The following is a 24,562-nucleotide window of genomic DNA, read 5'->3' as shown; positions in this document are numbered from 1 at the left end:
GTTAATTAAACACTTAATTAAATTTTTATTTGGTTATAATTTTGTCAAATCTCGTTACTCCGAGACTTTGGTGCGCCATTGATGTCAATGTACACAAACTGAATGTTGTCAAGTAAATGCAGGTTAATATCACTTCATTTCTCGCATGAAAGTTTCAAATTGTCAGCGAACTCTCATTTATGAGTTAGATTAGACATATGACTTATAGATAATTTGATAAACTGTATTTTGCGTGCAAGTGCTCTGTGAACATTGGTCAATGATAAGGTGAATTTGAGCGCGCATTTCATAATATTTCCAACCATGAGTAATGTTATTGTTATAGCTTTTAAGTTATATATGAGAGTAAATTTTACAATATTTATATATCTATATATACAGTATCATGGTTTTTTTCAATATTTAATGATATATGTTCCGTCAAAGTCATATTTTTACATTCATTAATATATTGACAGTTTAAAATTAAGTTAAAAACTATCACTACTGTAAGCAGAGACATAAATAACATTATAATGTTATTTATGTCTCTGCTGTAAGGCATTAACATTGATAAAGTTTTTAAACTTTTTATACCTGCCAAAAAAATTAAAGATTTATTCTGAATAGCTTAATATATATAGCTGTATCATATATACTTTAAAAAAATATACCCGTTTCCGCTCATAAGCTAAACTTAAACTAAACAATGTGTTAGTCAACAATTATTACAGCATATTTCATTCGTAGTTTTCGAAAATGTCTGAGCTGAAGAAAGGTTATGTCGAGAATATTTTTTTTCATCACTTACTATTTCATATGTTTCTGATTTGAAGTTTGCTACTTTTTCAGTGTCTAAAATGAAACTTATATGGTGTGCATAGTCAATTACTTATTATCCCCTGAGACAACTTGTTGCAAAGGGAATATAAATTGCATGTACTGCTAATTTGTGTGTGTATATGTATGCATGTGTGTCTAATTCAAGTTAATATGGGCAAAATTCAAAGGGAACTCTCATACATTGGACAAATCCTATGAATTTTCAAGTCAATTGGTTAAAGATTTATTAAAATATCCTTTAATAACAACATTTAAAACAGGAATTTTCGGTACAACTTGACAAAAACAATTCCCAAGTAACTATAAAGTGAGAGTGAAAAACTTGATATTTTGTTGGATTTTGCCAGTGAGTGCAAATAAATCAAATAAAGAGGTGAAAAAAATATTATCGCAACTATTCTAAAAATAACATAACAATTTAGTGTACCTGAAGCACTTTTAATAATTGCGAACTATGGGGGCCATATCGGGCCTATATCATATATTGTCCTTTAATAGAGTTTTAATAGGGCCAATATACATCAATATGGCTTCAGTCATTGAGTTAACTTTGTTGAACAATATAAGGTTGCTAATATGGCAGCTACACCCAAAAACTGCAAGAAATACATTTTTAAAGGTAATATCACCTCTCATTCAGCTTTCATTTTTCACTAATGCTTCATGACAATGTATTGCTTTAAAATAAAAGGGTGTGTTTGGGTAAAAATGATGAAAAATTGTATTTTAAACTGATTTTCAAAAGAAAAGCTATGAGGAGTTTTAGTTACAAATCTTGGAAATGTCGTCTAGATATCCAACACCAAGTGAACCTGGTCTTTTTAAATGATCCTTCTATTAAGTCCAAAAACTTCATTTCAGTGTCTTTTTTCCTATGAGCCTTAGGGCTAGAACTTCTACTTTACTTGAAAATTTGAAAAGAATTTCAAGTTCCTTGGGTAATGGATTGGGGCTTCTCAATCGCAACTTCTCGGGCCTTTCCGGCAAGCTCAGAAAAACACCTCGAATGTATTAACATCACCGGATGTTAAATTTTATACAAAATGGAGTCGCTTCCCATTAAAATAAGTATCGGCTAGACAGTCTTGTATGTCGCTTCTGTGTTATATTTTAGTGTATATCGTTTACTTTAATGAAGTATAGCTCACATCTCAACAGATCGTAAAATGTGTTCTAGTTATTTCAAGTTTTACAAAAAGGGGGGTTGTCATGGACGCCTAGGTAATACATTCGAGGTGTTTTTCAGAGCTTGCCGGAAAGGCCCGAGAAGTTGCGATTGTGGGGCTTCTATATGGCAAAGTTGTACAGAACATAAATCAAATAGAGGAAATGCATTTTAGTTTTTGCAATGTATTACATGTACCATCATTAATCTAAAAGAGAGAATTTATGTTTACAGTTCACATGAAAATGAAAGTTTTCAATATTTTGGAACAGGAATATTAAAATGATGCATACTTCAGTACCAGGTAGATAATAAGACATTACTAAATAGAGCATGATGTACCGCCTAGTTGATTACTGATACATGTGATCATAAAATGAATTATTAATGAGCTACTGTCATTTGCTTTGGCAATGTTGCTCTTAATATATAGACACTTGATAGAACCAAATCAATACCTCAGTGTAAAATTGGAACCTTTCATTTCATAATTATGATGAGATGAACTTAATGGACAATCTATTATTTGGCAATGATTGGTATAGAACTAGTGTTTGTTTTTCAAGGTACAGACATTGAAGAAATCAATATTCCAGTTTAAAAACTGAGTACCATGTACTTTGGATGATTTCTATAGATTTAAAAATCTTGTCTACAATACAAGAACACACAACTGTCTCTTATTTTATTGAACTGCTGTGTGGTTATGAAGATTGATGTTTTGGAGATATTACCCATAATTGTGCATGCATACAGTATATAATGATATAGTATCTTGTTATATGTAAAAGATGAGCTGTGAAATGTCTTCTGTTTTATAGGTCAGTGCGTCTCTTACAATGTAAATCAACATGCCAAGAAAGTTACCATTCCGAGTCATCCATGTGTCTGGACAGGATGAAAGTTACAGGGCAGCAGAGCTTAATTATCACAGTCCTCTAACGAAGGGTTGGCAGTCTTCCAGGTAAAGATTTATACTTGCATGTACTAAAAGGGAAAGGTATCGTGAACATTACATTTTATTTAATGTCTGATCATTTCTTCAACCAATTCAAAGTCATCTTTTGTTTATCTAACCTAAAGTTTTCTGGCATATGGCTGGAATTCAATTAAGTGAGTTGTCTTTAAACTTGTAACTATAAATAGAGCTGGATAGATTGAAGAGGCACAAATTGGCAGTCAAACATCACATCACAGGAATTTGGCATATTTGACAAAATGTTTTTTTTAAATACTGATTGTAAAAAAAAAAATTGCATAAACATATAAAATTGGAAATGGGCATCAAATCAGCAAAATTGGAAAATTGCATGTGATAGCTATTTTGATATATTCTTAGGATGAAAACTTGTCAATATCATGGGTGGTTTTATATGGAACAGAAAAATGTCAAGTATTCATAATGAACAATTATCTGTCTTTCATTTGAAAATGTGTCAGTCCTCTGATGTCATGGTGGAAGTCAATTAAGTGAGTTCATTTCTAGAGAGTCTGACTCATTTGAGTAGAGAGTAGGCTTGTGTGTGCAGGCATCCCTCACAGTGTATAGTAGTAATGTCACTCTTTATTAACAAAGGATGCCTACTTTTTTAGAAAATGAAGAAGAATCATATTCATATCTGTCAATGATTTTATTTCTGATTTGATGATCTGATCTATAGATCTTCTTTATTTGATTGATTTTGGATTACTGTATGACTCTCGATTGAAACCTTTTTATTATAGATCATAAAAGTATTACTTTATAATGTTTGTAGATATACATGTCACATGAACTTAATATATTGATGTACTGAGTTTTATTGTAGGTATTGCCTGTACCCACAGGACATAGTTATCCAACTAGAAAACCGATCAAGATTAAGGAAGATCCAGATTCTGTCTCATCAGTACCTTATAGGTAAGTCAAAGCTTGCATGTCTCTTAAACATCTGCTGTAAAATCCTTTGTTTACATGCATGCTTAACTCTGCAATTTTGCTGTTTTGTATCAAATAGTGAAAATGTAGAATTTAGAATCATGAACAAACTTTTTTCAGTTTCAATTTCATTAGGTATACATGCAGTTGTCAGAAAAATAAATATTTAAATTTTAAAACCCCATAGGGTGCCTCTCACGATTTTACATGGATACGAATGCATTGCCTTTAATTAGAAAACTACAGTAAATGAATGTTTGATTGGGGGCCTTTTTGAAGTGCAGCATTTGAAGATTTAAAGGCTGACTATTTATTGTTTTATTTTTTAATTACAGCTACAAAAATAGAATTTTTTGTTGGGGATGTTCCTGACGAGCAGTTGCAGGATCTTGAAAATGCCCGCTACACCAGGCTAGGGTAGGTTACAGTGTGTTTGCATGTATAAGGGGAGATCAATTTATCGATTCATATCAATATTTTACAGGGTATCGTATTGACATAAGTCAGAGCATGTTTAACTACAATGTGCTTTAATTCTGATTTAAAGATTAAAAAAGGTATAAAATTTAAATAATTATATTGGATTGAATTGTATTCTGATTTTGTTTAACAATACACAACTCTTGTAATTAACTTGAGTAACAAAATTTAATATGATATTTCTTTTGCATGGTTAACCATTTTTGTTGTTCAATTAGGTATGTGTCTCTATCTGACAATGAGAAGACTGGATACAAAGCGCGAGAGCTGAAGTCTGTACATGTTGATGCTATAGGTCTCTATCTGAAGCTCAACATCCACAAGAACCACATCAACAAATATAACATATACAACCAGGTCAGGACTTATTGATTATTGAATCTATCTTCATATAGTATTTACTGTTCAGGAGAAATTACGATAATTTGTTCAACAAATTTGAGAAATGCGGTCATCCATTTTCATGTTCTCCAACTTTCTATTTAAAAAAAAAAAGCCAAGGGGTTTTTAGCGTTTTATCTTGTTCAGTATTCATAGGTATTCATATTGATATAGTGTATTACCAGTAACATTTTTTTCAAGAAGATTTATTTGTTTATATATATTATTATTTGTTATTAGGTTGGTATCATTGCTATCAATGTGATAGGAGATGACATTAGACGACCCACAGATCTCACAGACCCAGTAAGTGAATCCTAGCCCAAATAATTACCTCAAAATGATGTACATATAAACAACATTGTTGCATGATTTTGTAAAGGTGATTTAGTTCTTAATGATATGTCTAGTATACTAATACTAGACTTCATATGCCTCTGACAGCATTTTATTTTAATCTGAATTTTAAATTTCTACAGGATGTATATTTGGATCCTGATAAGAGGAAAGCCATTGAAGCAGATCCATCTTTGGAAGGACTGTACAACAAGTGAGTTATTTCATAAAATAAATCATAATGATGGGGTGATGTGAAAATAAAAGTTTATAATGTCAGTGCAATGGCAAGAAAACCAAGAAAGTTCTAAGATGAAGAGTAAAGGGAAAAGGATGTTGATGGCCAGTTAAAAGTGGTGTTTGTTTCTTTAACCATTGGCAAATAAAGCAATTAAGAGGATTTTTTTCTGAGCAGAGGGTTGTTATGTAAAAAAAAAACTACAAATTTATGGAAGATTGTTCAATGAACTAGCAAGTAAAACTGTATTTGTTTGTTACTTAATTTGACACTCTGTACATGTCCAGTCTTTGTCACAAATTGAATGTTTCGTATCTTGATGTGTCTGTTTTGCAGGCCAGATTTCATTTCTCCATTAGATGACCTAGCTTTTGACATGTACCAAGATCCAGAAATTGCAGGCATTATCCGCAAGCTCGAGAAGAAAAAACAAGAGGCCGTTTTACGTAAGACAATTTTTCTGCACATTAAAATTAATTAGGAAACAACATCAGTGTTATGGTAATATTATTCCTTTAATACTCATATTGTGTCCTATTAATATCAAATGCAATTTATTTAAAAAAATGTTGTTATCCACAGGTATGTTTGAATAACTGAACAAAAAAAGAAATCAGTTAATACACATATTGCATTTAAGATTATGGTAAGCCATCTTGAGGTTCAAAATGATCCTTAACTAAGTATTTGGTTTTTAGCTCACCTGAGCTGAAAGCTCAAGTGAGCTATTCTGATCACATTTTGTCTGTCGTCCGTCTGTCCGTCCGTCCGTCTGTCTGTAAACTTTTCACATTTTCAACATCTTCTCAAGAACTACTAGGCCAATTTCAACCAAACTTGGCACAAATCATCCTTAGGCAAAGGGGATTCAAAGTTGTGAAAATTAAGGGCCACACCCGTTTTCAAGGGGAGATAATTAGAAATTAATGAAAAATTTCGAGAAATTTTCAAAAATCTTCTTCTCAAGAACCAGAAAGCCAGGAGAGCTGAAATTTGTGTGGAAGCATCCTCAGGTAGTGTAGATTCAAAGTTGTGAAATTCATGACCCCCGGGGGTAGGGTGGGGCCACAATGGGGGGGGTCGAAGTTTTACATAGGAATATATAGAGTAAATCTTTAAAAATCTTCTTCTCAGAAACTAAACAGCCAGGAAAGCTGAAACTTGTGTGGAAGCATCCTCAGGTAGTGTAGATTCAAAGTTGTGAAAATCATGACCCCCGGGGGTAGGGTGGGGCCACAATGGGGGGTCGAAGTTTACCATAGGAATATATAGAGTAAATCTTTAAAAATCTTCTTCTCAGAAACTAATCAGCTAGCAAAGCTGAAATTTGTGTGGAAGCATCCTCAGGTAGTGTAGATTCAAAGTTGTGAAAATCATGACCCCTGGGGGTAGGGTGGGGCCACAATGGGGGGTCGAAGTTTTACATAGGAATATATAGAGTAAATCTTTAAAAATCTTCTTCTCAGAAACTAATCAGCCAGGAAAGCTGAAATTTGTGTGGAAGCATCCTCAGGTAGTGTAGATTCATAGTTGTGAAAATCATGATCCCTGGGGGTAGGGTGAGGCCACATTGGGGGGGGGGGTGTTAAAATTTTACATAGGAATATATAGAGTAAATCTTTAAAAATCTTCTTCTCAGAAATTAATCAGCCAGGAAAGCTGAAACTTGTGTGGAAGCATCCTCAGGTAGTGTAGATTCAAAGTTGTGAAAATCATGATCCCTGGGGGTAGGGTGGGGCACAATGGGGGGGGGGGGGGGGGGTCGAAGTTTTACATAGGAATATATAGAATAAATATTTAAAAATCTTCTTCTCAGAAACTAATCAGCCAGGAAAGCTGAAACTTGTGGGAAGTATCCTCAGGTAGTGTAGATTCAAAGTTGTGAAAATCATGACCCTTGGGGGTAGGGTGAGGCCACATAAGGGGGGGGGTGTTAAAGTTTTACATAGGAATATATATAGAGTAAATCTTTAAAAATCTTCTTCTCAGACTCTAATCAGCAAGATGATTCTTTATAATTGTTAAGACTTTGGCTCCAGGACAATTCTTCGGCCTCACAAGAAGGTTCAGAGTTTGATGTAGCTAAATATCCCATATATAAACAATTGTAAAGGATCTTTTTGAGAACTGCAATACTCAACATGTGATATGACTATAAAATTGAAACAGGCAGCTATTTTTTCATTAGAATCTTTTTGTATTACTGTTTTGAGTTATTGCCCTTGATTTATTGATTCTTGATTATTTTAATTAATGCATCCACTGTTAACCAATTATTGTGATGATTATTTTTATACAATAATAAATATTCAATGTATATAAGTTGTTCTGCATAAGTAGTTTTGGGTTAGGCCGGATTAGTTTGTTTATTTTTGATTTCCAATTTTTAGATACTATGAATTATTTTAGGCCGGCACATATATAGAGACAGTGTATATTACATTGCAAGTAGCGACTGTTTGGGGTTAAACTTGAACAGGTACGGAGAGATTGAGGGTGTGGACATCCCTGCTCTATCTAATCTTCGTGTTTTTCTAACCTACGATACAGAGTGTGCGGTCCTTCCTGCCCTGTTTAGCATTACTACAAGTGTGCGGTCATACCTGCTTGTCTTGGTGGTGGTTGCGGCGGAGCACTAGTTTATGGTCATCCCTTCTGGTGTTCTGGCCTTTCTAGCGCAAGTGTGCGGTCATCCCTGCTTGCGTTATCTCTGAGTTGCGTAGGTGTGCGGTCATCCCTGCCTACGTAACTTTGAGTCCCTATATATGTGCAGGAGCGGTGATTAAAGTCTGCTCTTGTAAATATTGGCAGCAATCAGGGCTATCCGAGTTCCAAGGGGGGAAAATGGATTTTATTTATACAGGATCTACATGTATTATTGTACATTGTCCAGATTGTTTGTATTATGACTCCATTAAGCTGACTTTATCATACCTATTGTTCCTCAGGTGAGCGATGTGGCCCATGGGCCTCTTGTTTATGATTTACAGAAGAAAGATTTGAGTATGCTAAGAAATTGAAAGCGGCAATATCGGAGCTGCAGAAAGTCGGCGAGAAGTTAGGTAAATACGAAGTGGAGAAACGTCAGGCAGTAGAAAACGAGGACTATGACAAAGCCAAGCTAAGAAAGGTCCAGATGGACGAGTACCGACTACAGGTCTACAAGGAGCTCAACCTGCCAGACCTACTCGAAACATCAGGGGTAATACTGAATTCTCGAATAGTGTATATTTTGAATGATAAATGAATGAACATGTATGATCATTTCTTATTTTGATTCTGTATATTTTATACACCTGCTCCTAAGGAGAAGGAGGTATACTGTTTTACCCTTGTCTGTCTGTCCGTAATAAAAATTTTGTCCTATTTTTTTTCAGCAACTATCAATTGCAGATGCTTGAAATTTTATCATACTCTTTGTTGAGGCACGCTATTTGTTAAAGATTTTTATTTTTGTACCAATCAGACACCAACTTCCTGTTGAATGATGACTGTTTATTTTTAGCCTAAATTTTCAAAACAAATTTGCGTCAAAAAATTCTCCGCAATATTTCATTGCAAATGCTTGAAATTTGAACACCCCTTGTTTAGTCATGCCATATGTTGGGATTTGTTTTGACACCAATCAGATGTCAACTTCCTGTTAAATGACAACTTCGTTTATTTTTAGCCAAAAAATTTTCGTCAAAGATTTCTCAGCAACTATCAACACAGATGCTTGAAATTTTATTGCTCTTTGTTGAGGCATGCCATAAGTTGGGATTTATTTTTGTACTAATTAGACATCAACTTCTATTAAATGACAACTTTTTTGTATATTCACATCAGAACAGGGGTACATGTATTAATAGTGATCATTGGCTCACAGATATCTTGTTGTTTTTAACATGCTCTAATATAAATCTTTAAATTTTGCAGTCAAGGCATCCACAAGTGATTGATTTAGGTAAGTGGATGAGATTTATCATGATGAAGTGAATTTTGGATTCATATACCTTTTAAGTTGAGTGCTGGTGCTAATACCAACCTATTTTCAGAACTATCATTACTTTGATTTAAATTGAATCCTTTGCTGATTTGAACATCTTGTTTCAGAGCCAATACGTCAGGCAACCCCTCCCCGATTACAGGAAATATCGTACAGGACCCCACCCCAAACCCCCCCTCCCAGGACTCCCTATGACGAGAGACCACTCCCAGCCATGAAAAAGTAGGTCAAAATGCACTCATCCACCTTTATATTTATTTTAATATGCATATGTATTTCAATATCTTAATGCATGTATTTATGCAATACAGTACTTTATATCTTTAAATTGTTAACTTTTTATTTTATATTACGGTAGTTGTCTACTAGTTGATAAATGTATCTTTATATAGATGTATGGAAATATGTTATTATCATGCATATAATTTGCATGTTGTACTATTAGAAAATATTTGAGATCCTTAGATAATTATACGTTGTTAGTTCATATTTTTGTGTGCAATTTTGTAGAGCTTTTGAAAGTATTCCCACAAATCTGCTGTTTTTACATAAGATAGTGTAAATAAGCTTTCAACACACTTTACTTTTGTCATTGACAAGTTTATTTCATTTTGGCATGAATTTTGCTTAATTTGAATTGTTAATTTTCAACCAATTGCAATTCATTTTTTTTATCATTATTGATTACTTTTTTTTTACTTGAAAATTCATCAGTAGAGCTGCACATTCATTGAAGTGTAATAAAAATCTTTTTTATCTAGTAAACACCAAATTGTTACCCTTCTCTAAAAAATATTTTTATTTTAGGTGCATTACTGGTACACTTAATTGATTCCCTTGTAAAAGTTGTCACTGTTAATTAGTTTCTTTTGTCAAAGTGCATGTCTTTCATAATTTTGTTTTGTTTCACTCTGCTATAGTATACAAAGAAATTATAAAGCTGCCTTGATTACAGATCAGTTCAGGATGTCCCCTTAGTTTATGTAGGACAACTTTCAGAATTGATAGATTGACCTCTTTTCTTTGTACATGTAAATCAGTAAAGACTCAAAGCCTACAAGCGATTCCCCTCCCCCTCCGCGCACCCCCTATGATGAGCGGGTCCTACCGGTCAAGTGAGTATCCAATCTGGTGTGGCTCTAACTCTGTCTAATTGTGGTGCAGTAGCTCAAAACATCAACAGGTGGTGGTTCCTATGTGTGATTTCAACAATTGCAGCATTAACAATGAATATGCTGTGAATTTAAAAAGAAGCATTATAAGCATTCATTAGTTATGATTATATTTCAAATAATTTTTTTGGGGGAAAAAAGTAAATGCTTTTCTCTGTTATTTATTTCTTGGCGATATCATTAGAGATATGTTAAAAATTTTAATGTTGATGTACATGTACATTTGGGGATGTAAAGTGATTTCCTGTCTTTTGACTACAAGCAAACATACTGTTATTGTTGAACCCATTGGAATTGCTAACTAAGACATTATACATTGTGTGTGGCCATTTTGTTTGTCTCCAGGTTGTCTCCAGTGCTATGAAGCTAGACCAAAGATTCTTCATTCATGACTTCACTGTAAACCATAATTGTTTTGTCACTGAACTCACCAAATCACATGATGCACTGTATCTGTAGCTGAACATTCACACCCATCATCAGTAGATAGCAATCACATTTACCAGTGTAGCATATACTGTAGTTGCAAATTTTAATTCTGTAGTGCCAGAAATTGTACATTTAATGCAAACATTTAATGTACATGTATGTTCAAAAGCACATGGCCATTGATAATAAAGGCAGAACTGGTATATCTTGTCTACATATATCTCTTAGAGAGCTATGATTTGCAACTAGGGATTTCAATGCATTACTATTGTGTATTGGTATGTTCTTTATCAGATTAACCCAATGTATATATATGCACCAATGCTGCAATTACACTATGTATCATACCTGTATATAATCACTTCACCTGTACAGGTCTCCAGTGTTAAAGCTTGAAGTCTCATCTTTCCAGGCATATGTGCATGTGAACATGTGAATAGGAAGTCACAGCACGTTACATTTTATCTACTGTAGATTCCGTATTTTACTCGAGTACTACCGGTAGCTAAATTCTGTGATTCAACTGTTTTGCATCAATTCGTGAGAATATAAAAATCACATTCACCATATTTATATCATAGTTTCATTTAGTGTGCATTTGTCCAAAAATAAAAGAGAGATTTTAAAATCTGCGAGATGGGCCTTTTGCAATTTGAATTAGGAATCTACAGTATTTCCACTAAAAGTTTCAGTTAACAAGATATCATATTAATGTGTAAAGAGTGCAAAACCTGCATGAATAAAGTACACTGCATATTTTGAAGCACATTTGCTGTATCTTTAGCATGTCACGAGCATTACATCCTCAATAATTATAATTTTACAAGCTTTACAAAGCGCCATGTCAAACCAACTGATCTGGCAAAAGATTTTATGTACGTACTTGTCGTTGTCAAGGTTACATCAACTTTGTTTGTTTCTCTAATTCTTTGTTTATTTACAGTTTCTCATTCAGCTTGAATTGCTTTTAATTGAGTTGAGATATCAAAACTTGAGGCAGCTAAGGATTTCTTCCATTTTTGCATGAAATATGAAAAAAAAATCAATGCTTGCATGAATTTTATCAAAAAGAGTGTAAATTATGCAGTAAAATTGTTCTGAATTGTGGTCTAACTGCTTTTGCATTATTATTTTGAATTTTCATTCATTACTCAGAAATTTAATTAAATATGTTGAACTTTGAATGAAAATTAGTAAAAAGTAAATTATCTGGTAAAAAGTTTATAACAGTAACTAATGTATTCATTGTAATTCATATTTCATTAATCAGTGTTAGAATCAGATTAGAAATATGAAATGTTAAACAGTTAATGTAGATCAATGCTGAAGAATCTTTAAATTTGTGAGCATTGCTTATAAACTGTGTCAATCTTGATATATATTACCTAGTGGTTTTTCCCCAGTCTTTAATCTACTCTTTCTTTATCTCTTCAATGAGTAATCCTGTTTTGATATACTTTTATATTTTTATATATATGTAAATAATTTAAATTACATGTTAGTTATTAAAACATCGTAAGGATTAAAAAAAACTTTTTGATCATAGTTTAAATAAAATTATTTAAAAATCTATCATTAAAATACATGTACATGTATATATTAAATATTTGAATTGTTAAAGATATTGTGATCATTTTCTTTTTCATCAACTAAATTAATGTAGATTTTCATCAATTTGTATGAATTAAATACATGCAGATGCAACCAAAGGACACTGATAAATGTTGAATACAATGTGTAACTTTACCATGAACATTTTGTAGACCCCCACCTGTCCCAGAAGAAGAAGACCCCGCTCCCTCAGAAACTAATACAGGTTTGTCTTTTTAAAAACGTTGCTTGATTTTTTCACTTAGATAAAATATTGAATTAATTAATTTTAAATATTATTTGCACAGATACTGATACATCATCAATATCTATGTACATCATTTTATTTTAAAAATAAATATATTTTCGCACACTTTTTTTGTACACAGGTATCACTGGTGAACCTGAACCAATGGGTGAGAAGGAGTTGAGGGAAGCCTCCTATGCTATTGATGCTTTTGGAGAACCCCTGGTTTGTTATATATTTTTGACTCTTATTTCATTGATGATATTTCTGACTAAATATTACTATTATGTTGGAAAGTGTTATGAATTGAAATATGTGTTGCCAAGTTCTGTAGATTCCTTATAATTGTGGCAATTTATTATTTGTGTAAAACTACAAGAAACAACCCACACAGATTTGATAATATTGCCTTTACAGTTGTGACATACTGAGTATATGCAATTTACCGGTAAAGAAAATTTTGATACTCACAATTTCATATTCTTACATTCCATTGAATACAAAATTGCAGAATCACAGATTTATAACATGCATAAAATATTAAGGAATCTACAGTCCTTTTACTTATGCCTGGCAATACTGTATACCGAGTCCTAAATAAAAGCAAGGAATTAACATCCACGTAAAATCCCAAGAAGCACCCCTTGCAGATTTTAAAATCTCGATTTTATTTTCTGAGAGTTGAGAATTATAAGAGATTAGGATAAAAGTTCCCCATTTGCAATTTCATATTCCTACATTTTGATACAAAACAACAGGATCGCAGAATTAGATATAAGGAATCTACAGTAGTCAATGTGTTTAGCTTTATTGCTGCTCAACCATGAATACTGAAAAGACACGGGTGTTACATGATAACCGTACTTAATAAAGTTCTGTTTTGTAGGTGTCCAAAGCGTACAGTAAGACCTGGTCCTACAGAGAGGATGCCTTACTGGCAGTGTACAAACATGTCCAGGAGAGCAGCGTGTCCGCAAAAGAGGAGTGTCGCAACCTGCTGAAAGCCACCATCTTCCTGATCAAGAGAGCCATCGACGATAAAGTCTATTCTGTAAGACGGTTACTCTTCTCATAATTCATCTTTTAACGTGATACATGTACTAGTATTTAAGATATAGTATTAACCAAGGCATTTTGGAGGGGAAGGAGTATGGTTGTTTTTACTTCACAGAATGGTTTTTTAAACCAGAGTTTTAGAAGATGTTGGTAAAGTGCATATACTGCATGGTACATGTGTAAGTGAAGTGCATATACATGTGTAATTAACATTTTAGATAACCAATAATATTAATTTATCCAGGTGTTCAAGGCTGGTTTACATCTGCTGAGAATGATTCTGACTGAATACATTCCTAAACACAAGTAAGTGTGTTTGTACATGGCAAAGTGTTTCTTTTGAACAAACCACAATGTCGAAAAATTAAAGCAGATAGATTAGAATGCTGATCATTAATGTGCTGTATAAAACTTTCATTTTCCATAAGAAAGAAAATATTGAGGTTCAAGGTATTATTCTGATAGATAATGGCTATTTTGTACATTAATGCTTAGTAGATAGTCAAGATAATGTAGTTTGGTAGATACAATCACAGTAACCTTTCGTTGTGACTTGACAGGTTAACAAAACAGGACACTATCTATGCAGTGGAGAAGACCATGCCAAACCTTCTACATAAGGGAGGGGATACTGTAAGATTTACATCCATTTAAATGACTCTATTCAGTACATGTCTCTGTATCAAACATCAGTACCAGATGAGAATAAAGTATTATCTTTTGACATAGACATGACTGTATAAGTACCTATTTAACTGATTTGATAGGTCATTCAAACCAATTTACATGCATTACCTGTATTGAAATATAACTCATCCACATACATATTACATATTATACAGGTAGATGAAATTTAGATTTGAAAATATTTATCCAAGTTGATGACACATGACCATCCTCTATATAGTTGATGCTCTCTCTGAATCTTTGAAATGATATGGTTAATACACGACTGACTTTCATTGAGCAGGCTCAGAGAAATCGTGAGGATGCCAAGAATTTTGTGTTAGAGGAGGCCTCACTTATGGAAGTTAAGGTAAGAAATTTTGTAATTGTAGCTAGATTATTCAAAGAAAATTCTATGTACCGTAATCTGGTGAATATAATACGCAGTAGTGTACAATACGCACCCCCCACTTTGGGCCTGAAAATGGTGAAAAAAAGCTAGTTTGGATGTATGATACGCATCAAAAAAATTGACCAAATGGTAATCCTGAGTATCAACAAAGCAGTTATACTTTGTATGCATGCTCAACTTCATCATGGGAATACGCTACCGGAAAATAAGAAAAACACAATATTTTCTTAGATACGGATTTATTGTAACCAATACATCGTGGTAATATATTTAATTCATAATCAATGTTTTAAATAGACCTAGTATTAAATATTCTACCGTAAATCAAATCAACTACTTTTAACAAGTGTTATATAATTGTTTAGTCATTACAATCCCTGTGAAGTGAAAAACGGACGATGTACAGGTATATAGATAACGGACCTAATTAATTCTTAAATGACTCCGATCAAAGTGATCAATTAGAGGCCTGGAACATAATAAAATATATGCACAAATAGTTGTGTCGTGTATAGTACACAAAGCCCAAGGGGGGTGTCTGAGATACCCAAGGTGTCAAGCGTTAGTGTTGGGGGAGCACAACTGTTTCAATGGCTTCAATTAACGTTAACGGAATAGGTTATAGAATTATTTATTTTCATAATTATTTGCAATAAATTAATTATCATTACATGGTTAAAAATGAGCCAAATGATGTGTAAGCTGTTTTCAAAGATCGGTTACAAATAGCACGTGGCCATCCAAGTCCGCATTCTATTAATAACAGCTGTAATGGCGGCGTACACGGATATAAAGAATAGGCAGTTCAAATTAATTTTTAAAGGTAATTTTGAAACAGTTTATTTATTAACAGACTTAAAGTGTACATCTTCTTTAATTACATGCTATAACAATGATTTCCTAAGGGTTAAATATAAATATATATGTGATAATGAAGGAATGTTACGATGTATAGCGGGGTATCGGTCCTGTCTGTGAACAGCATAGGTAATACGGCAGTGTGATACCCCGTACTTCCGCTAGGGAAAAAATATGTCCAAATCCTATAGGGATGTATAATACGCACCCCTTTCTCACGGTATAAAATGCTGGGGAGAAAAGTGGGTATTATATTCACCGGATTACGGTATGACTAACAAATTTACAAATACAGTAAAATACGGTTATAGCGAACACGCTTATAATGAATTGACGCTCAAAGTGAAATGATTTTTATTCTCCATTACTGTATTACATGTTGTAAACTTAATGGATAAAAACGAATTATGTTTATAGGGAAGCAAAATTGCCTGACTCTGGCATTTCGTTATAGTGGTGTTTCACTGTATCTTTAACCAAATATCCTAAATAAAAGTCTAACACATGAAGTGACATCAAGTTATGGTTGTCCGTTTAGGATGTATAACACTTTAGAAATGGATTTTATTTTGCAGCCAACCAACATAGTTCCACATGAATGTACAAAGCCAATCAAGTTATCACTGGCTCCTCGCCAAGCTCAGACACAGTGTGAAATAGTGGAGGCACTGTACCTGAAGCTTGGAATCAAGTCAAACACGTAAGTCAGAGTAAAAGATTGATACATGTAATAATTTAATGAGTTACAGTTTGAATTCCCAGGCCCACTATGATTTAGCATGATTTGTAACTAAAGTACAAAATTTGTGTATATACTTTAATTATTATAAAATCATAAATAATTGTTTAAGATCCTGTATCCAACATCAAACCTTTGAATGAATCTATTCCCGTTTTTCAGTGGGCTGACTGTGGAAAACTTGATGCAGTTCTGTGTGACTGCCCTGGGACATAACTCAGACAAAGTGAGAGAGGTGGCTGAGCGAATCATCAAGGACCTGTACAAAGAGGTCAGGGACCCAGTCAAAGACTACCTCCCCCCGGACAACGAAAAGACCCGCAAAATAACACTGTACCGCCAGCTGTTTGAGTACTTCGACAAGGTGGATGGAAAACCGACCAAAACTGACGTAAAGGTGTGTGACATTTTAAATATTTAGGAGTTAAGGATGAAGCAATTGATGGTGCTCTCTTTATTTTGTTGAATTCTATTGTTTGTACATGTGATATGCAATCTTAGAATGAGCTAAAGGAAATTAAAACAGTGTATTGTCTCATATCTATTTGATTAAAAATAGAATTTCCTTTTGAGATGACATTTGAAATAGTGGCTGAAAAGATGGCTTCAAAGAAAAATGAAAATTAAATACCCGGTAATGGGAAAGAATTTATAAGAATAATTTCTTAATCTGCTTGTCTTATTTTGTGTATCATTTTCTTCATCATCTAAATGAAACTAATAACTATGAATCTTTTTACACTGTATGTTGGTTTCATCCGTACTATGTTTCCAGAGAAAGCGAGCAGATGATGAAAGAAAGAAACAGCAGGAGATTGACATGTTGCAACAGCAGCTTCAGCAACTGAAGGACATGGCCGCCGGAAAACAGGTCAGATGAAGTTTAGAATGTATACAATTACACTTATCATGTACACTACAGCTCCCAGAGTGGCAAAAAAAAATGATCTTGCATATTAATTCTCCTGAGTAGTATGTAATCTTGTGAGGACGAAGATCATTATTAAATTGGTCATTGTAATTTCAAACCACTGAATTAATTTTCAGTTGCATTAGGTGATAACTGCAATCTCTATGTATTTATGCATTCATAGTCAGTATATACAATATACATGTCAATGAATACAAATGAATCATTAATTTTGATGTTTTGAATAACCCAGCTTAAGAGTGCTTCAATTTATTGTATTTTAGTTTCAGTTGTTATAGTGTGAATAATTGTGGTTTCCATATCATTTTGCTTTTTGTATAACATCATCAGGACTACCACCCCTCACCTAGACCTAAAAAACACAAACCCAAGCTGAAGGTACCCTGCATTAGCTGGGTGTGCTCAATCATGTGATGCTCTATATACTCAGTAGTCACTCTATATCGTTGTTTTTTTTCTGTGTAGAGCTCTCATTATCTCTCTGTAATGTGTGTAGAACTCATTCTGTTAAGATAATGATCAAGGTTTAACTAAATCAAGATATTCCATGTATTGTGACAAAGACTTGAACAATTCTGAATGATTTTGAACAGGAGGAATACATCTCATACTACAATTACGAGAATGAACTACTGTAATCAAATTCAAGAGGCTCTCAGTAGCATTAGTGCATTAATAAAGTTTTCATATCAATTTTAAATTGATACATTGATCAAAACAATTATTATTGAGTTCATATTTTTTTTTACATAAAAATTATGTAAACTTAAGTGAGTTTGAGCTAGAAATATGAATAGTTGTTCTTGTCATCAAATAAGTCATCAAAAGAAGAGATAAAATGTATAAACTTGCATGGTGAAGAAAATTTGTGATTCACATATATAGATATGTGGACAATTTTCCATTTAGTTTCTATACCAGTGTACTGTACTTATTAAAATGATTTATCATTACAATCTTTCTATCTCATGTTTATCATTTTATAATCAATGAATGAATTAAAAAAAAACTCGTTAAAATTTTTGAATTATGAAATTCATTATTAGGCAATTGATATAAAACAGATGACTGATCCAGAAATGTGTACATTGTATCTCTTCATCTCTCTCTGCCATTGATGTGTCCTATAGATTTGTTATTTACATGAATGTGACTATTATCTACATATACTCCATGTACTTCATGTGTAGTAAATATATAATGTACTGATAGCTAGTTGATTTGTTGTAACTGGTTTTTGCAGCCAATCGATGAGTCTGTCTTGGAGAACAAGAAAGGTGCACCAAGAGTAAGTATGGAGTGATTCTCTGTTAAGTATATTAACTATATATGCAGTTTATATACATCTCCTGCAAAAGAAGCAGACAATAAAATTCTTGATAAGTACAGGTGTGAAATAAAAGAAAAGATTTTTTTGTACTTCAGACTTAATTACCATTATTTCATTTCGCCCAAGCATATTTATCCATGTTTTTTATCATAATAATGTTTGACTACAGTATGTTATGTTGAATTAAGCGGTTCATTTTAATAGTTCTGTCAGTTCCATGTGTTTAAATTCGTATATGCATTAATCTTATGGATAAAATTTGAAAAAAAAATGTTTGAAATTTGTGTTCTCTGCTACCAAAAAATACAAAGTCATTTTTAAATTTCATTATTCAGAGACCTAGTATTGCCTCAAAGAAAATGGTTGGTACAAGTTTGCACCCCTCCCTTGTTTAATATTTTTAGAAGCTGTTCTATCATTTAGTTACTTTTGTTAAAGCTTTTTAAAAGTTGAACACATATTTATATCAGAAAATTAAGATCTGAAAGTAATACAAATTTCGCAAAATTTGGGGAAATATTTTTGTCTGTTATTCATAGCAGAGTTTGTGTAGATTTTAGTTTTTGTGTTTACTATAAATTTTTTTCTAATATTTGTTACATAGAAAAATTTTGCTTCCAAGTGCAAGTTCAAAATAATGCTTTATCATAACATACCTATTATTTTGATTCATGTTTCATTATTGCACGGTATTTACATCATTTTGCTTCTTTAATTGATTATCAGTGAAACGTAATTAACAAAACTAATGCTTTATTACCGTTTTATTACGTATATTATTTGTGTCACTATGATGACAAGTGTTATCGAAGGTTGTTAATCATCATCATCTGAATGTTTTGAACTTTTTTCAAATGAATATGTAGTATCTTTATTAAAAGAAAAAAAAGAGATAGTAAACTTCTTGACAACACTCAGTCTCTACAGGCCTTAATTTGGGCTCCAAAAGAATGTATTAATTTATAGTTGCGTATGTCAAAATACATTGGGTGGTTAGTTTTCAAACAATTTTCATGATAAAATTAATCACAGTTTACACGCTTTAATACATTCAGGTGACTGTTAAGGCCCATGGGCCTTTTGGACATGTTATATAGCCCTGCATAAAACATATGTAATAATTTTTTTTTAACTATTAACTTTCCCAATGAATGTCTTTCCCATGATATTCCCATTTTTTTTCTCTAACATTTTGTCAAAGTATTCCGTTCCCACTGTTCTTTCAGCAGATATTGAAAATATATAATAGGGTTTTTATTTTTACTACATTGTATTTGTTATTAGTTATCACTATATTGTTTTCGTTTTGACTGTTTTTGATGCTATATATTTGTAAAAAAAAAAAAAAAAAATGATACTATAGTATAATAAACTGTTACAAATTTCATTCAAAGTTCTGAAAAAGTAAGCAACTGTTAGAGACATTGAAGACATATTGAATATCTGTAAACTTTATTTTTAAATATTAATGTAACCAGTTGATTGATTCATATAAAATGCTTGTCAATTCAGTCACTGTTCATTTCTTCACAATATTTCAGGGACAGAAACAAGATGCAGCAAAGAAAAAACAACTTGACAAGAAAAAGAAGGATGATGATGATGTCTCTATGTACAATATGGACAAGTAAGTGTGTACAATATAATAACTATGTACAGTATGGACAAGTAAGTGTGTATATAACTGTATAGATATCTGTGTACAGTATGGACACTAGTGTGTATACAGAATAGATAACTAAATGTGTACAATATTGATAGGTTAGTGTGTATACAGTGTAGATAACTTTATACAATATAGACAAGTAAGTATGAATGCAGTATAGATAACTGGTATGTACAATATGGACTGGTAAGTGTATATACAGTATAGACAAGTAAGTCAGACCTTGTATAAAGAATGGACTAGTAGGATTGTGTACAATATGGACAAGTAAGTTTGTATACAGTATAGATAACTATGTACAATATGGACAAGTAAGTGTGTATACAGTATAGATAACTATGTACAATATGGACAAGTAAGTGTGTATACAGTATAGATAACTATGTACAATATGGACAAGTAAGTGTGTATACAGTATAGATAACTATGTACAATATGGACAAGTTTGTAAGATAGTGTACAATAAGGACAAATAAGTTTGTGTATAGTACAGGCAATTTATTTTAATAATTATGTAATTTATATGATGAAAGTTAGTATATATATGTACAATATGGACACAAAAGTGTATATAAGTACAATTTGAAAAATTTGGTATGTACAATTTGAAGAAGTAATTCTATGTATAGTATATATCCCGGTGTAAGGAAGTCTATGTTTAGTATATTGACGAGAAAAGCTATGTATACATGTATTTGATCATAAACAATTGTACTTGTATGATATGTGTATTTGTTTATCACTACTATTGTGTTTAATGCAAAAATAATATATTTTTTTTTTGTGGGGGGGAGGGGGAACATACAATAATCAGCTTTGACCTACCTGTCTTCTGCATCTTTAAAATGTCAAGGTTATGTTCTTAATTTTGTGCATGTTTCTTCTTACAAATGCGCTGTGCGAGGTGTGGGACAATAATTCTTGACTCTGTAACGATGTTTCATATTGTTGTTGTTATTTAACGACTCTGATATACTGTATGTGCAAAGCTCCTATCAGAATGAAATTAAGATGTTTAAAAATAATTTTTGGTTACCTTATTCAGGACAGAATACCGATCGATAGCTCTACCCTGTATCTGAGTGGGTCTTTTTTCTGAAATTCATGTTGTGTGTTTCAGCATCTGTATTTTCTGTGGAGAGAGGAATGAGAGCTTCACTGAGGAGGGACTAGATCTCCATTACTGGAAGCATTGTCCCATGTTGAAGAGGTGCACCAACTGTAAACAGGTCAGTCAGCATTTCTGTACATGTATATACTGTATACAGGGTTATTTTCGCCCTTCTTCCCTTTCAAACGGTTTTGTCCTATATTGAAATCTCCCCGACATAGGTGTGTTTAAGAGAGATAATTTAAGACATTGGAATTCACCAAGTTTTAAATTCGCCCGCTGACAACCAGGGTGAAAGGGGTAAAAATAAAACGGAGGCAAATATTCCCTGTATACAGTATATAGTGCTGCTACCAGTGCACTGGTGCGATCAGTGCTTCTTATCAGTTTCTTCATGGAAAAAACAGTATTATTATGCTAAAGATATGCTTCAGGCGATCCTGTTTCAAATTAAATAAATTCATGAATAGGGGGATATTTATTCTCATTGATAGACAGAATTGATAAAAAAAAATATTCATCAACAAAACCCTGTATTAACCTATTTTTCAGGTCGTGGAGATTGCTAGTTACACGGAACATTTACTGACAGAGTGTGAGGCCAAAACTAACTACCAGAAGTGCCCTCGGTGTACAGAAGCCATCCCCAAGTCTGACTATGATGAACATATAGCAGCCAAAAGCTGTAACTGTAAGTTATATTGCAAGTTATTTGCTATGTGAATGCATCTTCACTATCATTGACAAAATAAGAATGAATGGAATTTGTTTGCACTAGTTACTGCCACTTACAAGGTTGACAAGTAGAACGATAACCTAAACAATTACAACATTTACAAATGTACATTTAACAAAATGTAGTCCATCAATGCACTTTTTGTTTCAGCTGCCAGAGCGAGCAATAACCACTGTCCTCTGTGTCACCAGAACATAGCGTCAGGGGAGGAAGGATGGAAGTCGCATCTAATGAGCAGGGAGGGCTGTAAGCAGAATCCCAGACGGCTGTTGGCCCTCAACAAAACACCTGCTGCAGGTATGCTAACTCTACAACAACTGCAAAGCTTAACATATTGATACAGAGAATGAAATCTTTCTATTGATGTTATGTTAAATTTATTCATCAATTTTAAAAATTTCTTTATTTGTAGGGAAAAAAGCCGCACCGAAAGGAAAGAAAACTCCACGATAAATATTAAAACTCCTGGATTTTACTAACATTCGCTGATTTTTGCATCGCTGTGATATTATATACCAGACTATATATTTTACAGAAGAAAAATACAATCACTGGATCTTCTTAGAGTATTAAAAAAACAGAAGTTATCTCAGAAAACGGGATGCAATATGTAGAATAGCTACATATATGTTTATAACAGTATATGTATAATTTACTCATAGACAATGTACTAGAGCTGATATGTTCCAGAAATCTCTTCTCACAGAGTATGCTGAGAGTATTGTGCCAATCAAACAAAGGTGTGAAGAAAAATCAGAATCTCAGGACATTTCCTAAATAATCGTTAATTAACATTTCTATGATTTTGGTTTTTGGATCCTGTGTGATTTGGTTAAAGTGACGAGGTTTATGGGCTTTTCATTCATTAATGGGCTTATGTAGGGTACTTTTTTTACCAGATTATCTTGTGTGAACCGATTCATTCAACTTGTTCAGTTCACGTACTGCAGTTTTTGCTGTTAATTTTTTTTTATACAGATCACTGTACAGTTCTCCCAGCTTCTTCCATACTTTTGATAAATATCATTCTGTATTTCAAATTTTCTGTACTAACAGAGCAATGGTTGTGAGAATCTAGTTTTTTTTCTAGTGCCAGATGTTCAGCTGATATAGTGTATGCTACTATGTAGTAGTCCTGATGTGTATTCTGCTATGTTGCCCTTTATAAAAGAATGTACTGTATGCTATATCAGATAGATATGGAAGGAAAAAATGACAGTCATTAAACTTGATAGATATCACTTGTTATTGTTATTGAAGATGTCGGGTTGGGTGTTACATGAACAAGGTTGAAACTTCCCCCATAACAAGACTTAAAGTGTCAATATTATATGTAGAAAGTCCTCCCCCAGTTGATAAGGTTGTGACTTTTTCTTTGATCAAAACAAGAGAGCCCACCACCTTCCATTTGCTTGGTTTAGATTTTACTCATTTTAAATACATGTTTTGGACCAATTTTGAGTTCATTCTTTCATTTACAATATTTTGGTTATTGGGTAGTACATGAATTAAGATGACTGGCCCTCAAGGTAATCAAACAAACCAGCATACCAAATCTCCATATTTAAAAAAAAAAAGCCCATTGGTCCAATTCAGAAACCTTTGACTCATTCTTTAATATGAAGGATGACTCTTACAGATGGATGTGAAACACATGTGAGTTAACTACTGTATGTAATGGTACATGTTACTACTGGTAATAATATACTGGCTTAAAATATGTATTGGTATTATACTGGTACATGTTAAGTAATTCTACTCCATTATGATCAAAATATGTGATAAACTATTCCCGAGTCATAAAAAATACCACAAAATTCATTTTTAAAAGTTTAATTGACTGAGATGTTGCTATTGACAAATTAGTAACATTAAGAAAATTTAATGTAAACAAATTATACCATACATTGAAAGAAAAAGTGGACCACAATGTACAGTACAAATGAACAGCAGGCAGTGAGAACTCCACTGATCACTCACATTCTATAGAATCAATACAAGCATACCAAGCACTATGTTTTTGCTGAATACAATGCACAATACATATACAAGACTTAAATTTGTCGTTTTCACCTTATACTGTAAACTGGTTTTTGCACATTTAAACTTAAAGCCAAAAGTGATTCTATAGTTCTAAAATAATACACACGTACATTGTAAAAGTATGTCTACATGTAAATAACATTTTCAGTTTCCATAGTTTTAAATTTGACCATCAATTAAGATATTTAAAATTTCAACAACAAAAAACATTAGCACAAACCTTTGTACAGAATGTTGTTAATACATGT

The 24,562-nt window shown here is 32.8% G+C and overlaps 1 protein-coding gene across 7 annotated transcripts; it reads left to right on the top strand.

The window, feature by feature from the left end:
* Positions 1-53: 53 nt before the first annotated feature.
* Positions 54-23,512, top strand: LOC105341520 (centrosomal protein of 104 kDa). Of its 7 annotated transcripts, XM_066079474.1 has the most exons (29): positions 54-122; positions 2,809-2,951; positions 3,796-3,887; positions 4,241-4,322; positions 4,604-4,742; positions 5,007-5,072; positions 5,246-5,316; positions 5,677-5,786; positions 8,331-8,542; positions 9,259-9,286; positions 9,436-9,550; positions 10,369-10,443; positions 11,757-11,804; positions 12,693-12,745; positions 12,909-12,991; positions 13,653-13,817; positions 14,067-14,128; positions 14,383-14,455; positions 14,793-14,858; positions 16,334-16,458; positions 16,660-16,894; positions 17,273-17,368; positions 18,672-18,716; positions 19,094-19,120; positions 20,300-20,385; positions 21,545-21,653; positions 22,088-22,226; positions 22,422-22,568; positions 22,684-23,512. In XM_066079474.1, exons 2-29 carry the CDS (start codon positions 2,839-2,841, stop codon positions 22,722-22,724), a joined length of 2,703 nt encoding a protein of 900 aa, XP_065935546.1. In that variant the 5' UTR covers positions 54-122; positions 2,809-2,838; the 3' UTR covers positions 22,725-23,512. The 7 variants fall into 7 exon arrangements, with proteins under 7 accessions (XP_065935546.1, XP_065935550.1, XP_065935549.1 ...); XM_066079478.1 differs by lacking the exon at positions 10,369-10,443; XM_066079477.1 differs by lacking the exon at positions 11,757-11,804.
* The last annotated feature ends 1,050 nt before the right edge of the window (positions 23,513-24,562 follow it).

The sequence above is a fragment of the Magallana gigas genome, chromosome 3, assembly GCF_963853765.1.
Source record: "Magallana gigas chromosome 3, xbMagGiga1.1, whole genome shotgun sequence".
NCBI classification, from domain to species: domain Eukaryota; kingdom Metazoa; phylum Mollusca; class Bivalvia; order Ostreida; family Ostreidae; genus Magallana; species Magallana gigas.
This window is presented reverse-complemented; position numbering and strand designations above follow the sequence as displayed.

Excerpts from the sequence above, each read along its gene's own strand:
- LOC105341520 (XM_066079474.1), top strand. The coding sequence starts at position 2,839 with ATGCCAAGAAAGTTACCATTCCGAGTCATCCATGTGTCTGGACAGGAT. Across the intron at positions 2,952-3,795 it reads AAGGGTTGGCAGTCTTCCAG|GTATTGCCTGTACCCACAGG; the intron begins GTAAAGATTTAT and ends GTTTTATTGTAG. Across the intron at positions 9,551-10,368 it reads CCACTCCCAGCCATGAAAAA|TAAAGACTCAAAGCCTACAA; the intron begins GTAGGTCAAAAT and ends CATGTAAATCAG.